This window comes from Salvelinus namaycush, chromosome 6 (assembly GCF_016432855.1).
Source record: "Salvelinus namaycush isolate Seneca chromosome 6, SaNama_1.0, whole genome shotgun sequence".
Classification (NCBI taxonomy): domain Eukaryota; kingdom Metazoa; phylum Chordata; class Actinopteri; order Salmoniformes; family Salmonidae; genus Salvelinus; species Salvelinus namaycush.
In genome coordinates, this window is record NC_052312.1 from 31042342 (window position 1) to 31067117 (window position 24776).

Here is a 24776-nt window from a genome sequence, read left to right on the forward strand (position 1 = left end):
TGGCTCGTCAGGAAGTCCAGGATCCAGTTGCAGAGGGAGGTGTTTAGTCGGAGTCCTTAGCTTAAGGAAGAGCTTAGTGGGCACTGGTGTTGAACGCTGTGCTGTAGTCAATGAATAGCATTCTCACATAGGTGTTCCTTTTGTCCAAGTGAGAAAGGGTGGTGTGGAGTGCGATTTGAGATTGCGTCATCTGTGGATCTGTTGGGGAGGTATGCGAATTGGAGTATCAATCAATCAATCAAGTTTATTTTATATAGCCCTTCGTACGTCAGCTAATATCTCGAAGTGCTGTACAGAAACCCAGCCTAAAACCCCAAACAGCTAGTAATGCAGGTGTAGAAGCACGGTGGCTAGGAAAAACTCCCTAGAAAGGCCAAAACCTAGGAAGAAACCTAGAGAGGAACCAGGCTATGAGGGGTGGCCAGTCCTCTTCTGGCTGTGCCGGGTGGAGATTATAACAGAACATGGCCAAGATGTTCAAAATGTTCATAAGTGACAAGCATGGTCAAATAATAATCATGAATAATTTTCAGTTGGCTTTTCATAGCCGATCATTAAGAGTTGAAAAACAACAGGTCTGGGACAGGTGGCGGTTCCATAACCGCAGGCAGAACAGTTGAAACTGGAATAACAGCAAGGCCAGGCGGACTGGGGACAGCAAGGAGCCACCACGCCCGGTAGTCCCGACGTATATCATCAATACCTAGGATAGGATAAACTAATCCTTCTAACCCCCCCCCCCCCCCCCCCCCCCCCCCCCCCCCCCCCCCCCCTTAAAAGAGTTAGATGCACTATTGTAAAGTGGTTGTTCCACTGGATATCATAAGGTGAATGCACCAACTTGTAAGTCGCTCTGGATAAGAGCGTCTGCTAAATGACTTAAATGTAAATGTATGGTCCTAGGGCTCAGGTCCTCCGAGAGAAAGAAAGAGAGAAGGAGAAAATTAGAGAGAGCATACTTAAATTCACACAGGACACTGGATAAGACAGGAGAAGTACTCCAGGTATAACCAACTGACCCTAGCCCCCCGACACATAAACTACTGCAGCATAAATACTGGAGGCTGAGACAGGAGCGGTCAGGAGACACTGTGGCCCCATCCGAAGATACCCCCGGACAGGGCCAAACAGGAAGGATATAACCCCACCCACTTTGCCAAAGCACAGCCCCCGCACCACTAGAGGGATATCTTCAACCACCAACTTACAATCCTGAGACAAGGCCGAGTATAGCCCACAGATCTCCACCACAGCACAAACCAAGGGGGGGCGCCAACCCAGACAGGAAGATCACGTCAGTAACTCAACCCACTCAAGTGACGCACCCCTCATAGGGACGGCATGAAAGAGCACCAGTAAGCCAGTGACTCAGCCCCTGTAATAGGGTTAGAGGCAGAGAATCCCAGTGGAGAGAGGGGAACCGGCCAGGCAGAGACAGCAAGGGCGGTTCGTTGCTCCAGAGCCTTTCCGTTCACCTTCACACTCCTGGGCCAGACTACACTCAATCATATGACCTACTGAAGAGATAAGTCTTCAGTAAAGACTTAAAGGTTGAGATCGAGTCTGCGTCTCTCACATGGGTAGGCAGACTGTTCCATAAAAATGGAGATCTATAGGAGAAAGCCCTGCCTCCCGCTGTTTGCTTAGAAATTCTAGGGACAATTAGGAGGCCTGCGTCTTGTGACCGTAGCGTACGTATTGGTATGTACGGCAGGACCAACTCGGAAAGATAGGTAGGAGCAAGCCCATGTAACGCTTTATAGGTTAACAGTAAAACCTTGAAATCAGCCCTTGCCTTAACAGGAAGCCAGTGTAGGGAAGCTGGAGTAATATGATCAAATTTCTTGGTTCTAGTCAGGATTCTAGCAGCCGTATTTAGCACTAACTGAAGTTTATTTAGTGCTTTATCCGGGTAGCCGGAAAGTAGAGCATTGCAGTAGTCTAACCTAGAAGTAACAAATGCATGGATTCATTTTTCTGCATTTTTGGACAGAAAATTTCTGATTTTTGCAATGTTACGTAGATGGAAAAAAGCTGTCCTTGAAACAGTCTTGATATGTTCGTCAAAAGAGAGATCAGGGTCAAGAGTAACGCCGAGGTCCTTCACAGTTTTATTTGAGACGACTTTACAACCATCAAGATGAATTGTCAGATTTAACAGAAGATCTCTTTGTTTCTTGGGACCTAGAACAAGCATCTCTGTTTTGTCCGAGTTTAAAAGTAGAAAGTTTTCAGCCATCCACTTCCTTATGTCTGAAACACAGGCTTCTAGCGAGGGCAATTTTGGGGCTTCACCATGTTTCATTGAAATGTACAGCTGTGTGTCATCCGCATAGCAGTGAAAGTTAACATTATGTTTTCGAATAACATCCCCAAGAGGTAAAATATATAGTGAAAACAATAGTGGTCCTAAAACGGAACCTTGAGGAACACCGAAATGTACAGTTGATTTGTCAGAGGACAAACCATTCAGAGACAAACTGATATCTTTCCGACAGGTAAGATCTAAACCAGGCCAGAACTTGTCCGTGTAGACCAGGGGTGTCAAACTCATTCCACGGAGGGCCTAGTGTCTGCAGGTTTTTGGTTTTTCCTTTCAATAAAGCCCTAGACAACCAGGTGTGGGGAGTTCCTAACTAATTAGTGATGTTAATTCATCAATCAAGTACAAGGGAGGAGCGAAAACCCGCAGACACTCGGCCCCCCGTGGAATGAGTTTGACACCTGTGGTGTAGACCAATTTGGGTTTCCAGTCTCTCCAAAAGAATGTGGTGATCGATGGTGTCAAAAGCAGCACTAAGGTCTAGGAGCACGAGGACAGATGCAGAGCCTCGGTCTGACGCCATTAAAAGGTAATTTACCACCTTCACAAGTGCAGTCTCAGTGCTATGATGGGGTCTAAAACCAGACTGAAGCATTTCGTATACATTGTTTGTCTTCAGAAAGGCAGTGAGTTGCTGCGCAACAGCTTTTTCTAAAATTTGAGAGGAATGGAAGATTCGATATAGGCCGATAGTTTTTTATATTTTCCGGGTCAAGGTTTGGCTTTTTCAAGAGAGGCTTTATCACTGCCACTTTTAGTGAGTTTGGTACACATCCGGTGGATCGAGAGCTGTTTATTATGTTCAACATAGGAGGGCCAAGCACAGGAAGCAGCTCTTTCAGTAGTTTAGTAGGAATAGGATCCAGTATGCAGCTTGAAGGTTTAGAGGCCATGATCATTTTCATCATTGTGTCAAGAGATATAGTACTAAAACACTTAAGTGTCTCTCCCGATCCCAGGCCCTGGGAGAGCTGTGCAGATCCAGGACAGCTAAGCCCTGGAGGAATACGCAGATTCAAAGAGGAGTCCGTAATTTGCTTTCTAATGGTCATGATCTTTTCCTCAAAGAAGTTCATGAATTTATTACTGCTGAAGTGAAAGCCATCCTCTCTTGGGGAATGCTGCTTTTTAGTTAGCTTTGCAACAGAGTACCATCTGTTATGGTACCAACACCCAAACAAGGTCACCAAGGCCAAAATCAAAGACATGAACCCAGCATATGATCAAAAACAATCCCAAACTGAAATGACTGCAGTGATTTTGTTATTTTATTATGATTTTTTTTTTTTTTTAAAGACTTAAATTCCTTCCTGATTCCTGGCTTAGGACAGCATCATTCATTGGCCAGTCTCTCTGTGGTTCTCAATCATAAATTTGGTGTATTTTTATCAGCCCTGACTTTAGCAGACATGCCACACATTGAGAATGTCATGCGTTTGGATATTATGCTCTTGGATTCACCATGGATGGGGAAAGTAGCTGTCTCTCAATATCAAGTTTCCCCAAAGGGCCACACCCGTTGTGCATGTTCCTGAATGTACGGTGCAGTATTTACCCTGCAGCAAAATGTACTAATGGCTAATGATATATGTGACCTGTGTCTGGGCTGAAGTGGATGTATGTAGATTTGGAATCTACTATGAATTTATTACATTTGGGTACAATATGCGTTTAACACATGTCCCCTTGCAAGGTACTGTCCTGAGAACACGGTCAGCAAGTGAGAGACTAAAACCAGATTCATTGGAGCTAAATCTCTGGAGCAAATCTATTTCTAACCTGTAATTACATGAGACAATGGAGGCACTTGGCCCCTAATGCCCCATTCTAGTCCCTCTGTTCCCAGAGCTCTCTTCCAGACAGGCCAAGCTGCAGTGTCCCTTCCCTTCCAGAGAGGATCTCTGCTCTGCCTGGGAGTTTGATCAAGTCATTAAGTAGCTGCCTGGGCTCAAGCCTCCCTCCCTGTCACAAGGCCTCTGCTGTCCTGTCCTCTCTGGGAGGCCACAGACAGACTCTGGATAACTTGATTAGTCTCTTTCGCTCTCTCGGTCGCGCTCTCTCTTGCGAAGCTCTCTCTCCCACCCCACCCCTCACAGAGAAATAGTATATCTAGCTGGTCTGTCATAATATAATAGAGACAGTAGATCTAGCTGGTCTGCCGTAATATAATAGAGACAGTAGATCTAGCTGGTCTGCCGTAATATGATAGAGACAGTAGATCTAGCTGGTCTGCCGTAATATGATAGAGACAGTAGATCTAGCTGGTCTGCCGTAATATGATAGAGACAGTAGATCTAGCTGGTCTGCCGTAATATGATAGAGACAGTAGATCTAGCTGGTCTGCCGTAATATAATAGAGACATAGTATTACCACCCATTGTGACCTCATTAACTTGGTTTCTCGTTATATTAACTCTGTTTCTATGGTCCCTCTTATTTATTTATTTCACCTTTTATTTAAAAAAAAAAGTTTACCCCCCCCCAATTTCGTTGTATCCAATTGTTAGTAGTTACTGTCTTGTCTCATCGCTTCATCTCCCGTACGGGCTCGAGAGAGACGAAGGTCGAGAGCCATGCGTCCTCCGAAACACAACCCATCCAAGCCGCACTGCTTCTTAACACCGCGCATCCAACCCGGAAGCCAGCACCAATGTGTCGGAGGAAACACCGTACACCTAGCGACCTGGTCAGCTTGCACTGCTCCGGCGCGCCGCAGGAGTCGCTAGTACGCGATGAGACAAGGATATCTCTGCCGGCCAAACCCTCCCTAACCCGGACGACGCTAAGCCAATTGTGCGTCGCCCCATGGACCTCCCGGTCGCGGCCGGCTGTGACAGAGCCTGGGCTCAAACCCAGAGTCTCTGGTGGCACAGCTAGCACTGCGATACAGTGCCTTAGACCTCTGTGCCACCCGGGAGGCCTATTTCACCTTTATTTAACCAGGTAGGCAAGTTGAGAACAAGTTCTCATTTACAACTGCGACCTGGCCAAGATAAAGCAAAGCAGTTCGACACATATAACAACACAGAGTTACACATGGAGTAAAACAAACATACAGTCAATAATACAGTAGAAAAATAAGTCTATATACAATGTGAGCAAATGAGGTGAGATAAGGGAGGTAAAGGCAAAAAATAGGCCATGGTGGCGAAGTAAATACAATATAGCAATTAAAACACTGGAATGGTATATTTGACAGTAAATGAGTGTGCAAAGTAGAAATACTGGGGTGCAAAGGAGCTAAATAAATACAGTAGGGGAAGAGGTGGTAGTTTGGGCTATTTATAGATGGGCTATGTACAGGTGCAGTGATCTGTGAGCTGCTCTGACAGCTGGTGCTTAAAGCTAGTGAGGGAGATAAGTGTTTCCAGTTTCAGAGATTCTTGTAGTTCGTTCCAGTCATTGGCAGCAGAGAACTGGAAGGAGAGGTGGCCAAAGGAGGAATTGGCTTTGGGGGTGACAAGTGAGATATACCTGCTGGAACGCGTGCTACGGGTGGGTGCAGCTATGGTGACCAGCGAGCAGAGATAAGGCGGGACTTTACCTAGCAGGGTCTTGTAGATGACCTGGAGCCAGTGGGTTTGGCCACGAGTATGAAGCGAGGGCCAGCCAACGAGAGCGTACAGGGGTGACTCATGCCCCTAGAGAAGGGGTGACTGGAGCTTAAGTGGTAGAGCCTACCACACCAATCACTTACATGACGTCATAGGTTATGAGTGATGGGTGTTATCTGTTGCAAAGTACTTTGATGTTTCCCACTCACATCTAAGTGTGCATGTGTGTGTGCGTGGAATGTTTTACACTCATATAGTTCAAATATATATATATATATTTTTTTACAGAAAGCCAGAAAGGCTTTTTTTGTTAATGTTGAAAGTTAGAGGACTTTTTTTTAAAAATGTTTCAGGCCTATATACACATATGTAAATAGTGTTTTACAGTAATTTGATACTTCTATCGCCCAGTGAATGTGTAACTCAGCGTGATGTTTTTCTCCTTGTTTCACAGGCTGAGTTCTCAGAGATCAACCTGGCTTCGTACATGAACACTGGGTGTATGGTTGATATGCAGGCCATAAGAGGAGGAACCAAAGTGGTCAGGTAAGGTAACAAATGGATGGAGAGAGGTAATGAGAGCGGCCCCTGTATGTCAGTCAATAGCTCTGTTCCGACGCATTTGCCCACGCATCTTCACCACGCATCTTCAGTCTGCCTCAGTGGGGCCGGACAATGGCTCCAGTTATTCCCTTCAACAGCCATCAGCTACATTGTTGTAGTGTGTGTGTGTGTGTGTGCGCATTTGCTTTGTCACATAAAAGGGATGTCACAGTAGATGATGGAGCCGGTGGGAAATGATATGACAAGGACTGGCTATTACTGTCATGCAAAGAATGTCTGAATACCTCTGAAAAGAAGTTCAGCATTGACGCACCCAATGTTTTTACATCTGTATCCTTCTTCCCAGCTCAAACACTACTTCTCAGAATTCCCTCAATTTTGCTCTGTGTTCCATACTGCAGCAAGATTCCAAAATGGAGTAGTCTTCACACAACTTCTTTACATACCAACTTCTTCCTCTGTGGGCTGCAGTGGAGCTGTGTTTCTGGTAGTTTGGGAGTTGACGTCACCACCTGCCTCTCTCTTCCTTCATGTAGCAGGGTTTAAGGTCCTGATTTAGTAAATTAGATCAGCTGATGAGGTGCATGCTGCTGTGGAGCGTCAGACCACTTCTGGGGAATGCACTAGCTTGGTCCCAGATCTGTTTGTGCTGTTTTGTCATCTGCCTAACATTGATCTGGGATCAGGCTAGTAATGTACTACTCGGCTCTATGCTGGCATCGCTACGATACTTTATCGCTATAATGAATGTTTTTCTTTGTATACACATAATCCGATAAAACAAACTACAGCGTTGGATCTGGCAGTCGTACAGGAAATGTTAAGGAAACGTTTTAGCCATGTGTAGTTTGAAGTTAAGTCAAGGTTACACGGTGGCTAGAATAGACAGGTTGTAGTGTTGTGTATCATGCCTTTCTGTCGTAGCTTGTTGTCTGGGAGGTGGATGCCTGCCTGGCTGTCCATCTGAGGTTATTGTATTGCTTGCCTGCATTATGTAGTCAATTCCCATGGATTGACTGCAATAAAGAGTTAATGCCCACATGAAAAATAGTACACTAATTACTATAGAATTCTGTAGAATACTACACTTCACACTAGTGCTAACCCCAATTAGTTGATTGAGTAGAGCTGTGTGCATGTCAGTCAAAAGTTTGGACACACCTACTCATTCAAAGGTTTTTCTTTATTTTTACTGTTTTCTACATGCATAAATAACACATGGAATAATGAAGTAACCAAAAAGTGTTAAACAAATCAAAAAATATTTTATGTGAGATTCTTCAAAGTAGCCACCCTTTGCCTTGATGGCAGCTTTGCACACTCTTGGCATTCTCTGAACCAGCTTCATGAGGTGGTCGCCTGGAATGCGTTTCAATTAACAGGTGAGCCTTGTTAAAAGTTAATTTGCGGAATTGATTTCCTTTTTTAATATGTTTGAGCCAATCAGTTGTGTTGTGACAAGGTAGGGGTTTTATACAAAATGTTTTTTTATCAAATAGGGCTAAGTCCATATTATGCCAAGAACAGCTCAAATAAGCAAAGAGAAACTTTCAGACATGAAGGTCAGTCAATCCGGAACATTTCAAGAACGTTGAAAGTTTCTTTAAGGGCAGTCGCAAAAACCATCAAGCGCTATGATGAAATTAGCTCATGAGGACCACCACAGGAAAAGAAGAGCCAGAGTTACCTCTGCTGCAGAGGATCAGTTCATTAGAGTTACCAGTCTCAGAAATTGCAGCCCAAATAAATGCTTCAGAGTTCAAGTAACAGACACATCTCAACATCATAGGCCGTCATTGTAAATACGAATTTGTTCTTAACTGACTTGCCTAGTTAAATAAATAAGAAATCAACTGTTCAGACGAGACTGTGTGAATCAGGCCTTCATGGTCGAATTGCTGCAAGGAAACCACTACTAATGGACACCAAGAAGAAGAAGAGACGAGGGTTACACATTTTGTGCAATGTGGTGCTCGTATTCTTCTCTCATGGCTTGGTGAGGTAGCTTGCTGCTATAACTTGATGATGCTTCACATACCTAACCATTTCCTTGGCTCTCTTGTAGAGTGTATCCATTGTTTTCAGTGCCATGATGTCCTTGATGAGCAGATTGAATGCATGAGCAGCACAGCCAATGGGTGTGATGTGAGGGTAGGACTCCTCCACTTTAGACCAAGCAGCCTTCATGTTCGCAGCATTGTCTGTCACCAGTGCAAATACCTTCTGTGGTCCAAGGCCATTGATGACTGCCTTCAGCTCATCTGCAATGTAGAGAGCGGTGTGTCTGTTCCTTGTGTCTGTGCTCTTGTAGAATACTGGTTGAGGGGTGGAGATGATGAGTTAATTATTTCTTACCCACGAACATTCGACCACCCATCAGATGATTGCAATAGTCTGCTTTCTCTATTTGTTTGACCTTCACTTGAACGCTGTTGAACTCTGCATCCAGCAAATGAGTAGATAAAGCATGTCTGGTTGGAGGGGTGTATGCTGGGCAAAGAACATTCAGAAATCTTTTCCAATACACATTGCCTGTGAGTATCAGATGTGAACCAGTTGCATACACAGCTCGAGCAAGACATTCGTCAGCATTTCTCTGACTACGTTCCTCCATTGAGTCAAAAAAACTTCTGATTCCAGGAGGACCATGAGCTATCGATAAGGTGTCTGATTCATAATTTTCACCTCAAGTAGAGGGACTTGTCAAAGGTTGCTTGTTGTGAGCGCTGAGGGAACATTATGCACTTGGCCAGATTATTCTGCATCTTTGTTGCTTTCGTCACATTTGATTTGGCACAGTATTTGCAAATGTACACAGATTTTCCTTCTGCATTAGCTGCAGTGAAATGTCTCCACACATCAGATGGTGCTTGTGGCATTTTCATGTAAAGATTAGGAAAAAATGATTAAAACAAACACATACAATTCCATGTACAGATAAATAGTTAAGCAGTTGGATTAAAATACTCCTTTGTAAGATAAATGTTTTAAAATGAAACATGTATGGAAACAGGTGAATTAACACTCAGTTGGCAAGCTAAAACCCACATGGAGCAAAAACTAACTAGCAGAAATTAAGTAAAATTATTTAAACACACTTTGCTGTAGTCTACTATTTACTAGTTAACAAAAAATCATAAAATATATTCACCCCACTCATTATTGTAATCAAAACTTACCAGAAAGCATGTAGTCCTTGGCTCAAAGTGTAGTCAATTTGTAAGTCGCTCTGGATAAGAGCGTCTGCTAAATGACTTAAATGTAAATGTAGTAGTGTGGGCTCAATAGCATCTCATTAGTGTGCAAGATCTTGAGAATCAGCTGCACATGTGATGGAAGAGTGCACTGTGCATGCAGAGGGTTGCAATTCCATTGCATTGGGGATAGTTTAACCAAAATATGCCACAAGACCTAAAATTGCCTTATGTGTAACCCACAAAGGTTCAATGTTATAAGCTAACTTTCTTTGATGAATTTAAACAAAATTCCCCCAATTCCAGAGCTTAACTTCCCATGGAAAAATTCCAGAAAATTACTGGAATGTTTCCGACCCTTTGCAAACACAAGTGATGGACATCAGACCGGTGGAAATCTGTCCTTTGGTCTGACGAGTACACATTTTGAGATTTTTGGATTCAAACTGCCGTGTCTTTGAGACACAGAGTAGGTGAACTGATGATCTCCGCATGTGTGGTTCCCAACGTGAAGCATGGAGTAGTTGTGGGGGTGCTTTGCTGGTGACACTGTCAGGGATTTATTTAGAATTCAAGGCACACTTAACAAGCATGGCTACCACAGCATTCTGCAGCGATACGCTATCCCATCTGGTTTGCGCTTAGTGGGACAATTTGTTTTTCAACAGGACAATGACCCAACACACTTCCAAGCTGTATAAGGGCTATTTGACCAAGAAGGAGAGTAATGGAGTGCTGCATCAGATGACCTGACCTCCACAATCACCTGACCTCCACAATCACCTGACCTCAACCCAATTGGGATGAGTTGGACCACAGAGTGAAGGAAAAGCAGCCAACAAGTGCTCAGCATATGTGAGAACTGCTTCAAGTCTGTTGGGAAAGCATTCCAGGGGAAGCTGGTTGAAAGAATGCCAGGAGTGTGCAAAGCTGTCAAGGCAAAGGGTGGCTACTTTGAAGATTCTCAAATTATAAAATATATTTTGATTTGTTACTTTTTTTTGGTTACTACATGATTCCATATGTTATTTCATAGTATTGATGTCTTCACTATTGTTCTACAATGTAGAAAATAGTAAAAATAAAGAAACCCTTGAATGAGTAAGTGTCCAAACTTTTGACCTGTACTCTTTATTTGTTTATTTATTTACTTGTGCCCATATCAGTGAACTAATCCATTGCGGAGGCCTAGACTAAAAGCCAATATATGCTTGATTTGAAAATGTGGTCGGAGGCTCCATATGGAGGGTGTGAGGCCAAATCGATCTCCGTACCGTATCGCTATGCGCCTCATAAATGTTGTAACAATGTGGAGAGCTCTGTATAGCTCCATATTGCCATGATTGGTTGATGGTATGTTGGCAGTACATCCTGTATTAACACAAACAGCTCTGCACTGCTCCGAGAAGTATGAATGACCTGATATTACCGTAAATGCTGCATGGCCAATGCAGACATCAGATTGACCATGCGCCCAGATGCACATCTCTCTCCCGCCAATTTGTGCACATTTATTGTTTCATAACTTAATTTTGTGAATTGTTTTTATTTTTAGTGTATATCAATTTCCCATTACATATATCACCAGTAATACATTTACCTTTAATTCCTATTTGTGTTTGTAATGTGTTTGTAAAATCTTTCTAGCCCTCTCCCTTTAGATAACCACTCAGTGTGAAAGGGTAAAATGTCATGCTCTGATCCAGTGGAAATGTCATAAAATAGGACTGCCTGACTTGTCAGTACTTGACTTGGACTGAACTAGGTTCCGGTATTCATTTTGGGTACTAGTACTGTTTTATGTTTAGGTGCAGGAGCTCCACAATACTTTTGAGCTAATTGTCTTTAAGAGGAACGGGCTCAAGCAGAAGAACATTTGAGGTGCCGGTACTCCGCTCTGGTGAGCTCATGCCCAAGTAAAGCACTGCTTCTTATCCCTTGCGCAAATAGATTACAGCTGTGTCTGTCCTGAGCTCACTGTTGCAAGAAACTGAATATTTTATACAATGTTGCAAGTTCGCTAGTGCAAGCTTCGGGCAGACACAAGTTAATAGTTGGTAAAATGTTTAAAGCAAATGTGATTTTATAGGACATTTTTATCAGGATATTTCCTACCTGCAGGCTCCAATGTTTTTATTCGTTGGCTTTATGTATGCTATTTTGACATAGATGGCAATAAGTTACTTTTTAGGGTTTGTATCATTATCATTTTCGTTTAGATCTGATAGAATTTTGATTAATCATATGACAATGATTTTGAGCTATGTTATAAATTAAATGAAACTGTTTCACCAGAATTTGTAAATGAAAACCATAGCTGGCACACAGATCGGGAGAAATTGTAAGATACATTTGCATTCCACATGAGAAAGGTTGCCAACTCCTCCTGTTGCCTATTACCGGCAACTTCATGAGAGTAATGGCAGAATCTGTTTTGGGGCGGCAGGTAACTTAGTGGTTAAAGCGTTGGGCCAGTAACTGAAAGGTCAGCTTGGGGATTTGATCCAACAAGGTAAAAAAACTGTCATTCTGCCCCTGAACAAGGCAATTATTAACCGTCATTGTAAATAAGAATTTGTTCTTAACTGACTTGCCTAGTTAAATATATATATTTATTTTAATCTGCAAAAGCCAGCAGGACTGAGGAAAATGCTCGGATCAGGTTAAGGATTTTTTTCATCTGGTTATATAGATCTCTGGCGCACTCTTGAGGCATTTGTCTTAGTTCATCAAACCGTAAGCTTAAAGCATTTTAAGCTCAATGCAGAGTTGATTTTTATTAAGACACATAAGGTCTACAGTATACAGTGCCTTGAGAAAGTATTCAGACCCCTTGACTTTTTCCACATTTATTCTAAACTGGATTAAATTGTTGTTTTTCCTCATACACACTACCCCATAATGACAAAGCAAAAACAGTTTTTTTGAAAAATGTCGCATTTTCTAAAAATATAAGCAACTGAAATATCACATGAGAGGATATGCAGAGAAGAATGGAAGAAACTCCCCAAATGCAGGTGTTCCGAGATCGAAGCATCATACCCAAGAAGACGCAAGGCTGTAATCGCTTCAACGAAGTACTGAGTAAAGGGTCTGATTTTACTTATGTAAATGTATATTTCAGTTTTTTAAAGACATTTGCAAAAATTTCTAACGACTTTTTGCTTTGTCATTATGGGGTATTGTGTGGAGATTGAGGGGAATATACACTGCTCAAAAAAATAAAGGGAACACTAAAATAACACATCCTACATCTGAATGAATGAAATATTCTTATTAAATACTTTTTTCTTTACATAGTTGAATGTGCTGACAACAAAATCACACAAAAATTATCAATGGAAATCAAATTTATCAACCCATGGAGGTCTGGATTTGGAGTCCCACTCAAAATTAAAGTGGAAAACCACACTACAGGCTGATCCAACTTTGATGTAATGTCCTTAAAACAAGTCAAAATGAGGCTCAGTAGTGTGTGTGTGTGGCCTCCACGTGCCTGTATGACCTCCCTACAACGCCTGGGCATGCTCCTGATGAGGTGGCGGATGGTCTCCTGAGGGATCTCCTCCCAGACCTGGACTAAAGCATCCGCCAACTCCTGGACAGTCTGTGGTGCAACGTGGTGTTGGTGGATGGAGCGAGACATGATGTCCCAGATGTGCTCAATTGGATTCAGGTCTGGGGAACGGGCGGGCCAGTCCATAGCATCAATGCCTTCCTCTTGCAGGAACTGCTGACACACTCCAGCCACATGAGGTCTAGCATTGTCTTGCATTAGGAGGAACCCAGGGCCAACCGCACCAGCATATGGTCTCACAAGGGGTCTGAGGATCTCATCTCGGTACCTAATGGCAGTCAGGCTACCTCTGGCGAGCCCATGGAGGGCTGTGCGGCCCCCCAAAGAAATGCCACCCCACACCATGATTGACCCACCGCCAAACCGGTCATGCTGGAGGATGTTGCAGGCAGCAGAACGTTCTCCACGGCGTCTCCAGACTCTGTCACATGCTCAGTGTGAACCTGCTTTCATCTGTGAAGAGCACAGGGCGCCAGTGGCGAATTTGCCAATCTTGGTGTTCTCTGGCAAATGCCAAACGTCCTGCACGGTGTTGGGCTGTAAGCACAACCCCCACCTGTGGACGTCGGGCCCTCATACCACCCTCATGGAGTCTGTTTCTGACCGTTTGAGCAGACAAATGCACATTTGTGGCCTGCTGGAGGTCATTTTGCAGGGCGCTGGCAGTGCTCCTCCTGATCCTCCTTGCACAAAGGCGGAGGTAGCGGTCCTGTTGCTGGGTTGTTGCCCTCCTACGGCCTCCTCCACGTCTCCTGATGTACTGGCCTGTCTCCTGGTAGCGCCTCCATGCTCTGGACACTACGCTGACAGACACAGCAAACCTTCTTGCCACAGCTCGCATTGATGTGCCATCCTGGATGAGCTGCACTACCTGAGCCACTTGTGTGGGTTGTAGACTCCGTCTCATGCTACCACTGGAGTGAAAGCACCGCCAGCATTCAAAAGTGACCAAAACATCAGCCAGGAAGCATAGGAACTGAGAAGTGGTCTGTGGTCACCACCTGCAGAACCACTCCTTTATTGGGGGTGTCTTGCTAATTGCCTATAATTTCCACCTGTTGTCTATTCCATTTGCACAACAGCATGTGAAATTTATTGTCAATCAGTGTTGCTTCCTAAGTGGACAGTTTTATTTCACAGAAGTGTGATTGACTTGGAGTTACATTGTGTTTAAGTGTTCCCTCTATTTTTTGAGCATTGTATATATATTTTTTTAGAATAAGTCTAACAAAGTGAAAGTCAAGGGGTCTGAATACTTTCCGAATGCACTGTATACTTAAGTTAACTGTACATACTGCAGTTGAGTCTGCAAAAACACTATAGTGAATACTATAGTGTTTATTCCATAGTATGTTTTTCATGTGGGTGATGAGAGTCAATGGTGGGAAAATGTAGATAACCTCATTAAGATACGGCTGTTGTCCTTTGCTTGACTCACATTCCCCTATGCCATACAGTAGTATAGCTTATCACTGCCTATTCAGGATTTAGTACAGTCTAAGCGATTCTGTATTGGTGCCTAAGCTAGGCTAATAAGGACTACTTGTGAAAATGTTCCATTTTATTCTTAGCCTGAAGGCTAAATGAAAACAAATCTTACTAATCCTATATGCTTTGAGACACATTCCTTAAGATAACCATATCGGATAAACAGCATGTTTCCTAAGGACCTCAGATTAAAGGCATTATGTTTTATAACATAAATTGTGTGTGTGTGACATGTGCTGTACATGTGAGTAGTTGGTTCGAACGGCTCACAAACTGCTCTCTGTGTCCGTGCGTGTCCTGGTCGGTTTATAGGTCTCCTGCTGTTCCGTCCGTGCAGGGCTGCATAAAGAAGGGCCATGTTCCGTTCAGCATGCTGACCCTTGACATCTGGCTACGGGTGTCAAGGGAACATTCCCTAAACACTTCCCCACCTCCCCTCTACTGGCCTATCAAGGCAGCACACTTTCTCACAGTTCTGTGGTTTCAGACTTGTTTATCCAAGTGGGACTTCTTAGAAGTGCATGGTTTTCATATATCAACTAAACTGTAACAAGTGCACTATTACTCTGTGGGTTTTGATGCAACTGCACATGCACTTATATGGGAGCACAAACAACTTTTACATTTAGATTTTTAAAAAGCATAACGTGAAGATACACGCTTTTGTACATGACTTCGTACTCTTATGATGACATTAGTAGGACCTGCTGTTCCTGGCTATTAGAAGAATTCAAGTGGTTCTGCCCTTGATATTTTCTGCCATGGCGTGGAGGCAGGCAGGTTTTTGAGCATATATGGTGCGTTCTCGTTCGTGCAAGAGTGGCGTCCAAAACGTGCCGTCACCCGTTTTTGTTTTGCTATTTCTGCCAAACCCCTCCAGCCCAACTGCTGAACTTTAACTTAAAGCAGAAACACTGGTCTGGCAAAGTGTTTCACGATTATAGCAATGGAGCATGATTAGCCACAGCAAAAGGACTCCGATCAGCACAGCCAAAGGTTTCTTCTCCACAGTCCTGCTCCTCCTGTGATGAATGAACTGAAATCCAATCAGGGAGGTGATTAGGGTAATGCGTAACAGCATCCTGCCCAGCCATACTGGCAGCAATACACTGATTGAATGAATGAGCAAATGCCTGTCTGCCTGGACTGGGCTGGGCGATTCAATATGGCCGCTTGTTTACCTGTTATGTGCATACAACGCACAATGAAAACACCCTCACTCACACTATAGGTGCTGGTTTAGGCCAAGTGAAGGAACGTTATAGAGGGCAGGATCAGTTATACTGTTTGACAGCTCCCAGAGACCTCACTATGCCTGTCTTATCTGGCTTGGGGTCCCTCAGGGTGGCGTAAGTACCCAGCTGTGTTTAGAGCGCAAAGTGCTTTTCAGGCATGCCAAGGACAACATAGGCATGTTTTGGCAAAGCGATTTACTAGTGTATACGAGTCTAACAAAACCAGAGGGCTACCACAGGACTAGATCAGGTTGACCGTTGTGCTGTCGGTCACTCTCCCTTAGTTACCTTGATATCCAATCATGTTAAAAGATGACCAATTTGCATATTTTGAAACAATGACAAGTAGCAGGACAGGAATTGTTAACAATGTTCAGACAGAAGTAATGCTCATAAAACAGGGTTGAATGTTTTCTTTCTTTCCGAAACGCTATATCCACATGTTTCACAATTTATTTATTTTCCTCAGAATGGTTGCTTATGGGTACTTTCATGTGTGTGTGTGTGTAAAATATAACTGTAAATCTATTTTAGATTTGTCTGATTTTATTTGTATAAACTGTCAAGTGTAAATGTTTTACATACAGAGCTCATATTACTGTATTGAATTATAATATAAATGTATAATTTGTACTTTATTTTATAATTATTTGTTACATTTGACTGTGTAAAACCTAGCAGTACTACTTATTTTTCTGAGAGTAAGGCGAATGTATACCATTTTAGCAAAAAAACTTGATGAAACCAAGTGATTTAAACAAATGTCTGTCATTGAACAACCCTATGCCATGATTAGATGGTGAAACACACTGTTCTCTTTAATAATTTCTATAAACAATAAAAGCTCATTTACAAACATTTGTGAAAATGGATATATAGGGTTTTGGAATTTTAAACTCTTCAATTGAGCACAGTAAGTTCCTCCATACCTGGAGACGTGTGGATTTCACTGTCCTTGAACACTTCCAGAGACAAGAACAAATTGTCTCTGTAGATTTGGTTTTGATTTACAAAGTGTACATACCATGCTCACCTGCTGTTACATTTGTATGTTCATGCATTGCGTAGCGCCAAGACCTAAACTGAATGCCAATGCACCTTGCTTATCCAGAGCCATACTATTTTGTAGCAGACCGGCAGTGGAAGGGAGTTCCTATAACCCTGTCATGGTTGACTGCAGGGCCCCGTCCTCACTCTGCATTCCTCCCTGTCCTCACCCCCAGACCTGCAGTCAGTCTCACAGATGGAGCAGGGATATTGCATTAGCAGATATTAGTGTGTTATTCTTTTTCTAATTCTCTGTCCCGTAAGCTACCATAACCAGCCCTACCCAGACAGAAAGGGTTGAACCTCTTGAGTCCTGAGGCACACGCAGTGTGACAGGGCCTGGCTCTCCTTAGATTACCGTAGATTACTGAACCAAAACCAACCACAGAGGTTTCATGTCACCTAAACACACACTCTGTACACATACACAGGTTCACACACATGTAAAGTAGCGTGTACCTCAAATGTTCACCAAATCGACCCCAGAATTGAGACCGACATGTCATGCGCACGCACACACAATTGAATCACTTTTTTTCCACTGAAGACCCTTGCTACTGTACTTCAATCAGACCTTCTAATACCTCAGACGGGTTAGTCTTATAACATAGCAAATTAACCCATCTCACAGACAGACACGCTGAAGTCAGGCATGTGCTTAACAAACCTGAGGATGCTTTCCCCCAAAAGAACCACCACCAGGCTGTAATACAAATACTATACACCTCAGAATTAGTCCTGATGCCAATTCTATAATGTTTTCATGAATACAAATGGTCCCTCTAAACCACTAACTCATAACACAAATTTCCCTTTCTGCCATAGGTAATTTACTAGTGCTATATCTCTGACTCGCTCCTGCACCGCAATTCACATCTGATGCTTTTCATATTAACAGTGGTGCACGACTTAATTTGTCTGTCATGTAGACCGAAGATCCAATTTTTTTGCTGGAATTAACGGTCTCTTACCTACTACACTGAGTGTACAAAACATTAGCAACACCTTCCTAATGTTGAGTTGCACCCCCTTTTTGCCATCTGAACAGCCTCAATTCGTTGGGTGCATGGACTCTACAAGGTGTCAAGTGTTCCACAGGGATGCTGGCCCAGGTTGACTCCAATGCTTCCCACAGTTGTGTCAAGTTGGCTGGATGTCCTTTGGGTGGTGGACCATTCTTGATACACACAGGGAACTGTTGAGTGTGAAAAACCCAGCAGCGTTGCAGTTCTTGAGACACTCAAACCGGTGCACCTGCTACCATATCCCGTTCAAAGGCACTTAAATATTTTGTCTTTTCCATTCACCCTCTGAATGGTGCATACAGAATCTATGGCTCCAATTCTCAAGGCTTACAAATCCTTATTTAACCTGTCTCCTCCCTACACTGATGGGAAAGAGCAGGTGTTCCTAATGTTTTGTACACTCAGTGTATGTCTTGTGTTTTCTAGCCAGGGTAGGAGGTGTATTCACCATTTCTCTGACCCTCTGTGCTCCTTAGGAGCTCTGCGTGCATTCCTCACTGGACCATGGCCAGAGCAGTGGTCTTTACTGGCAGGCTCTACCGCATGACTGCACCACCGCCCATCATGGTCCTGAGCTGCAGCCAGGTCTGCCTGTGACCGTGACTGCTAGCTACAGTACAACCGCTCCCCTAGCTGCTCCGAATAGTCCAAATGGTCCATAACATGTTCCTCTCCCAAATGCATATTTTACTGTACTCATTCTCTCTCTCACTTCCCTCTTTTTCTTTGTAGTTATTAAAGACATGTTCCGGTACTTTGGTGACAGTGTTTTATTTTTTTTACCTACCGCTTTGGAAAGGAAAGGGGGACACCTAGTCAGTTGTACAACTGTGAATGCATTAAACTGAAATGTGTCTTCCACATTTAATCCAACCCCTCTGAATCAGAGCGGTGCGGAGGGCTGCCTTAATCGACATCCACGTCTTCGGCGCCCAGGGAATAGATGTGTCAATGTGTAGTTCATACATGAATAGTCTATGAGCAGAATGAATGCCTTAGCTCAATTAGCCACGAAATCCAGGACCTATATACTAGCCGTGTCAGAGGAAAGCCCCAAAAATTGTCAAAGCCTCCAGTCACCCAAGTCATAGATTGTTCTCTCTGCTACCGCACGGCAAGTGATACCGGAGCACCAAGTCTAGGACCAAAAGGCTCCTTAACAGCTTCTGCCCCTAAGCCATAAGACTGCTGAACTATTAATCAAATGGCCACTCAGACTACTGTTATTTGCTCTTATTGTCTATGCATAGTCACTTTACTCCTACCTACATGTACAAATTACCTTGACTAACCTGTACCACTGCACATTGACTCGGTACCGGTACCCCTTGTATAAAGCCATTTTATTGTTACTTTTAATTTTTTTACTCTAGTTTATTTGGTAAATATTTTCTTAACTCTTTCTTGAACTCCATTGTTGGTTAAGGGCTTGTAAGTAAGCATTTCACGGTAAGGTCTACACGTTGTATTCGGCGCATGTGACAAAAAGTTTGATTTGATTTGAAATCCCTAGTTTGATAGCGACTGTGTTCTTGAAACTGTGGCGCACCATTTTCCCTACATTTCCCCCCCACGAGTTCTAGCCAATGAGCTTCAGGCCCTCGCATTTGAATGACCGCTATCAAGAGACCTGCCCAGCGTTATCCAATGAAGTGGCAGGGCGGGCGCAACGGCTCAGAGAGAGAGACAGAGAGAGAGTGAGTGAGAGTGTGAGTGATGCTCCATTACTTTTTAGCCAGTAGTTCTAGAAGTAGCACTCACAAACCAAAAGTGGTAGCTGAAAATGGTGTACTATGTCACATACGTATGTACCTCTCTCACACCCCCTGCTCTTTCACTCTCCCTTTCCCATCATTCTCCATCCATTCTTCAAAGCTGGTCTGGGCTTGGTGTGTGGTGATAACTGTCCCTTACGTACGCTCTTTGTAGACCTAACGGGTGCACAATAACACAATGTCCTCTTGTTCTGAGCAATGCCCTGCAGTCAACACGCGTGACCTTTGTGGAACATTTTGTGAGGTTGAGCCGTAATACCCTTATCAACCTGAGTCAGACAGATTGGATGGAGATTACTCTACCAGTGGACCTTTGAGGCTGGCAAGAGGGCATTACAAGGATAAATGTACATGAATTGCAATTCAGAATAGATCTCCCAGAGGTGTCGACGAAAAGGTCAAAGATGTGGAAGATACATTTACTTAGAGAATGGAATGGCAGGCGATTGTCATGTTTGACTGGTTGTCCCCCTCCCCTGACATGCTTCAAGGTCTGATGAAAACAGCCATGGACACATGTGATTGTTTATCACGATGATAATATCCTACCTCCCTGCCCCAGTAGCACTGACTACACACATGGGGACAATCTGCTCCCTGATTCAACACAGCACCAATACAGAAACGGCATCTACACTGAAAGCCCAATTTACAGAAATAAAGGGGTAAAGCCAAGGCAATTAATGCAAATGTTCCAATAAATCCTGGCCCACAGTTTGCTGCAATTTAAAGCAGTTGCCATGGTTACCATCAAAGCCAACTGATCTCTAACACACTCCGAACATGCACCAGCAAGACGCCCAGTAGAAGTGACTATGGCCTGGACTAGTGTGTGTGGGACCTTATCTGTTGTGTTTATAGCTCCCACTCTGCTCACCTCCTCTCCCTAAGGAAACCAATTCCATTTGGCTAATACAAAGCAGAACCTTCAATTCCACATAAATACAGCACATCCCTACCTCGCATCTCGGCATCATCATCTCCGTCCCCATTAAACATCCCTTTATTGCAACACTGATGAACAATTTAAAGGGCGCATTAGCATATTGGCCGTGAAGTGATCACCACTGGGCCTGAGCGATTTGGGATCGTAAAGCACAAAATGCATTTAATACACAGCTATGATGTGATTCACAACCCACAGGGAGCATCATTCGGGCAGAAGGACTCCGATTTAGGAGACTGATAACAAAGTTAATGGCTGGAATAAGTGTGTTAATGCTGTAGCTTTATAGGGCAATGCTGCTATTAGCTGTTGCCTGGCTAAAAACAATCGCATGATCACAACTTGCACTTCTATGCTAATGATGAGCAGTAAATAGGTTGTACAGATAGGTGCATGCAGCATACGCCTTCGGCTGCTCACATAAGCTGCTATTAGCCGTCTATCACAGTGCCATCCGTTTTGTCACCAAAGCCCCTTATACCACCCACCTCGCTACATATTCGTCGCCAGACCCACTGGCTCCAGGTCATCTCTAAGTCTATGCTAGGTAAAGCTCCACCTTCTCAGCTCACTGGTCACGATAACACCCACCCGTAGCACGTGCTCCAGCAGGTATATCTCACTGGTCATCCCCAAAGCCAACACTTACTTTGGCCGCCTTTCCTTCCAGTTCACTGCTGCCAGTGACTGGAACGAATTGCAAAAATCCCTGAAGCTGGAGACTTATATTTCCCTCACTAACTTTAAACATCAGCTATCTGAGCAGCTAACCGATCACTGCAGCTGTAAATAGCCCACCCAATCTACCTACCTCATCCCAATATTGTAAGTGAAAGTGAAGTTATATTAAAACGACAAACCTGGTGCGTCAGATACCAGTGCATGTGATGTGGGCACTTGGTATGACGTGGTATGCGAAAGGTTTGTATGAGTCTGTCCCTCAATAAACAGATGCAGAAATAGATCGGCCCTTGGTCCAGTGCCACTACTGTGGCTGTGCAGTGAGCCCTTGGTCCAGTGCCACCTTGGCTGAGCAGTGAGCACAACATTTTAAAGAGAGCAGCTGTAGTCTTCGTGTCGCCGTGACCACGACAGCTCTCACTGATCCGCTGAGTCCTGAGTTCTCAGGTCGTCTGTCTTACATAAGCAACACTTCCATGGCGCCGTGTGTGTGAGCCCAGTTGGTAAAGCATGGTGCTTGCAACACCAGGATTGTGGGTTTTGATTCCCACGGGGGACAAGTACGAAAATGTATGCACTCATTCCTGTGAGTCGCTCTGGATACGAGCGTCTGCTAAATGACAAAAATGTAAATATAGCAATCTCAACTCAATCAACACCAAGTACCTTTGCCAGAGCTTTCTAGACATTGATTCATTGAGAACAGCTAAAGTCCACTGGAAATAACTTTCAACAGCTTATCAAGCCGAAGCAATGACTTCAGACGGATGCATCAAAATGGTACCATTCCCCAAACTGTAAATTACAATAATCGAGCATTCCTAACCGTTGACAGCCATCTGACAGAGAACTTAATTTACATCCCTCAGCTCAGCCAGCACAGATCCATCCAAGATAGCCTACCTACCTGAATCTAAGCCGAGTTAACCTTTTGGGGGGAAAAAACCCACATCCCTGCATACCTGCATTCAGTTAAAGAGTGGAATTTTCTCCCTCTTTATCTTAATCATAGCCAGACGTGATACAATCCTCCCGGGTTCCTGATGGGTTACTTGGCCCTGTTCCCAGAACAGTTTGTAATGAGAGGGATTAGGCTGCGTTAATTGGATAGATGGTCAAGAAGATTAGCTTCTCTGACCAGCGTTCCTTTGTTCGCCCTCCTCCTACGGCCTTTGAATAATGGAGCTTTTTTCACAACTTGTAAATAGTGAGCTGCATGTAATCTTAACGCGTTAATGCGGTGACAGATACTATCGGTCTGGGCCCTGAGCAGTTACAGCTGCTGTGTTGGACTTTGGAAATGCTCTAAGATGGCTACTGTCGTTATAGTTCGACTGCTTGAGGTCTGGAACTTGAGTGACAAAGTCAGTAATGAAGTACAGTATGCATGCACCAATCTTTGTCATTTACTGTATATACCTCAAGCTAAATTCGTATCAATACCCAGGTCTATAAAATGCCCTACTGACAACAGGTTGGCTGTCTTTACAGTGTAATGCAGTGTCATCAGCCGTCAATGAGGCACACGCCACTGGGCGTCAATTCCAAGGAGGTTCAACGTAATTTCATTGAAATGATGTGGAGACATTTTGATTCAACCAGCGTGTGCCCAGTGGGACAGATGTTAGCTGACATTGATGCGGTCTTCCTGTTTGTATCAATGTTTTGTTAATCGGCGAAGCAGATGATGTGAAAGTCAGGATGGTAGAATGTGCCCTTTTACTTTACCTTGACATCAGGAACGAAGAATGTTATTGGTTTCCGTTATCTCATGTCCCACTTTGTTTTGTCTTTCTCCAGATCCTTCAAGCCAGACTTTGTCCTGATTCGCCAGCATGCCTACAGCATGACTCCGGGCGAAGACTTCAGGAGCCTGGTGATTGGCCTTCAGTACGGGGGAGTCGCCAGCATCAACTCCCTGCTCTCCATCTACAACTTCTGCAGCAAACCCTGGGTGGTGCGTGATCCATAACCTGCCTACTTACCTCCTTTCCTCCCTCCATCACCCCCTACATCTTAACCATAAAGAAGAAGCCCTTAGCGGCAGCCGCAGACTGATTTATTTGGGCTATTAAAAGGAGCCATAACACCTGTCTCTGAAACCGCAAGACCAGGGTCCTCCAGTAAAACCTGTTATTATTCACCCTGTTTTAACAGGACAGAGGTTACCTGGCAAGGTGCGCTGGAGCCGGGCCAAGTTACATTTGTACCATGGCTAGTCTTTAGAACCCAGACAAAACATGTTGGTGGTGGTAGACAAAACATTCCGGAACTTACCTTTTTAAAGATAGAATTCTCACAATTTCTGAATGTTTGAGGTCAAAGTTTCTACCGAAAAACTTTTTAATGGATAGGGCTGCATTCAGCTTTCAAGGTGTCAGTTTTTATTTTGTATTTTTATCTCGGACTGAAATCAGTGCAAACATCCACTGGTTGTGTTTTCTTTGGTGCTATAGATTCCAGATAACTACAGATGTAGTCTAAGACACTTTCTATCCTGCCTTCTATATACAGTAACTACTATAGATTAGTGTCTCGTGTTTTGTTTCTGCTTGCAGTTTTCCCACATGATTAAGCTCTACCACTCCCTGGGCCCAGAGAAGTTCCCACTGAATGAACAGACCTTCTACCCCAACCACACACAGATGGTGAGCGCCTTCCCGATGCACTGTTTCTAATGTGTGTTCCTCTTTACTGCATTACCATCTTCATATAGACACAGCACTCAGGGAACGTATGAACTCTGTATGTTTTCAGATAATCTTGATATAGCCTGTGTGACACTTGTCTAATTTGAGGTAGGAAAAGCGGGAGACAGTGAGAAAGTAAGCAAAATATTTCCTTTGGCGTCACGTGTAAACCTTCAAGCTGATCAGTAAAATGTCTCAGCCAGAGTGCTGGCTGCATCATGCCCAACTTCATATTCTCTGGTTGTAGCTTCCAATCCCCGTCAGTTGAATTTATGGGTGTTCAGGCAGCGAAAACACAGACCACTTAAAGAATGTTGTCCTCATAGTAGTCGTAACAATTATTTTGTTATGTCTCAGTGCAACACTAAACCCCATAGATCTTAGAGAGACAGTGGCAGTTAAGTAGGCTTAAGGTTGCTCCAAACTATCAAGTGTGGCAGCTGGGCATTTTTTTATTAACATATTTTCTAGGCCAATGCCAAACAGGTGGGATTGATTAGTGTCTTAGTGAGAGCCTTGTTGGTGCTTGCTACCACGTTATCAACAATTATTATGGTATTTATAAAGCAGTATTTAATGTGTGTTACCTATTTACTGGTGTAATCTAACTGATGCAAAGTTGAATGTGCAAGTTGGAACAATTCTGTGTAATTCCATTATGTAGTGCAGCTCCTGAT

The 24776-nt window shown here is 43.6% G+C and overlaps 1 protein-coding gene across 1 annotated transcript in view; it reads left to right on the forward strand.

Annotated features, from left to right (window-relative positions):
- LOC120049326 (synapsin-3-like) overlaps window positions 1-24776 on the forward strand; it is a 110361-nt gene that overhangs the window by 20071 nt on the left and 65514 nt on the right. The window contains exons 3-5 of the mRNA XM_038995575.1: window positions 6332-6423; window positions 23210-23366; window positions 23968-24057. Of these exons, the coding sequence (XP_038851503.1) occupies window positions 6332-6423; window positions 23210-23366; window positions 23968-24057 (339 nt within the window). The remainder of the gene's footprint in view (window positions 1-6331; window positions 6424-23209; window positions 23367-23967; window positions 24058-24776) is intronic.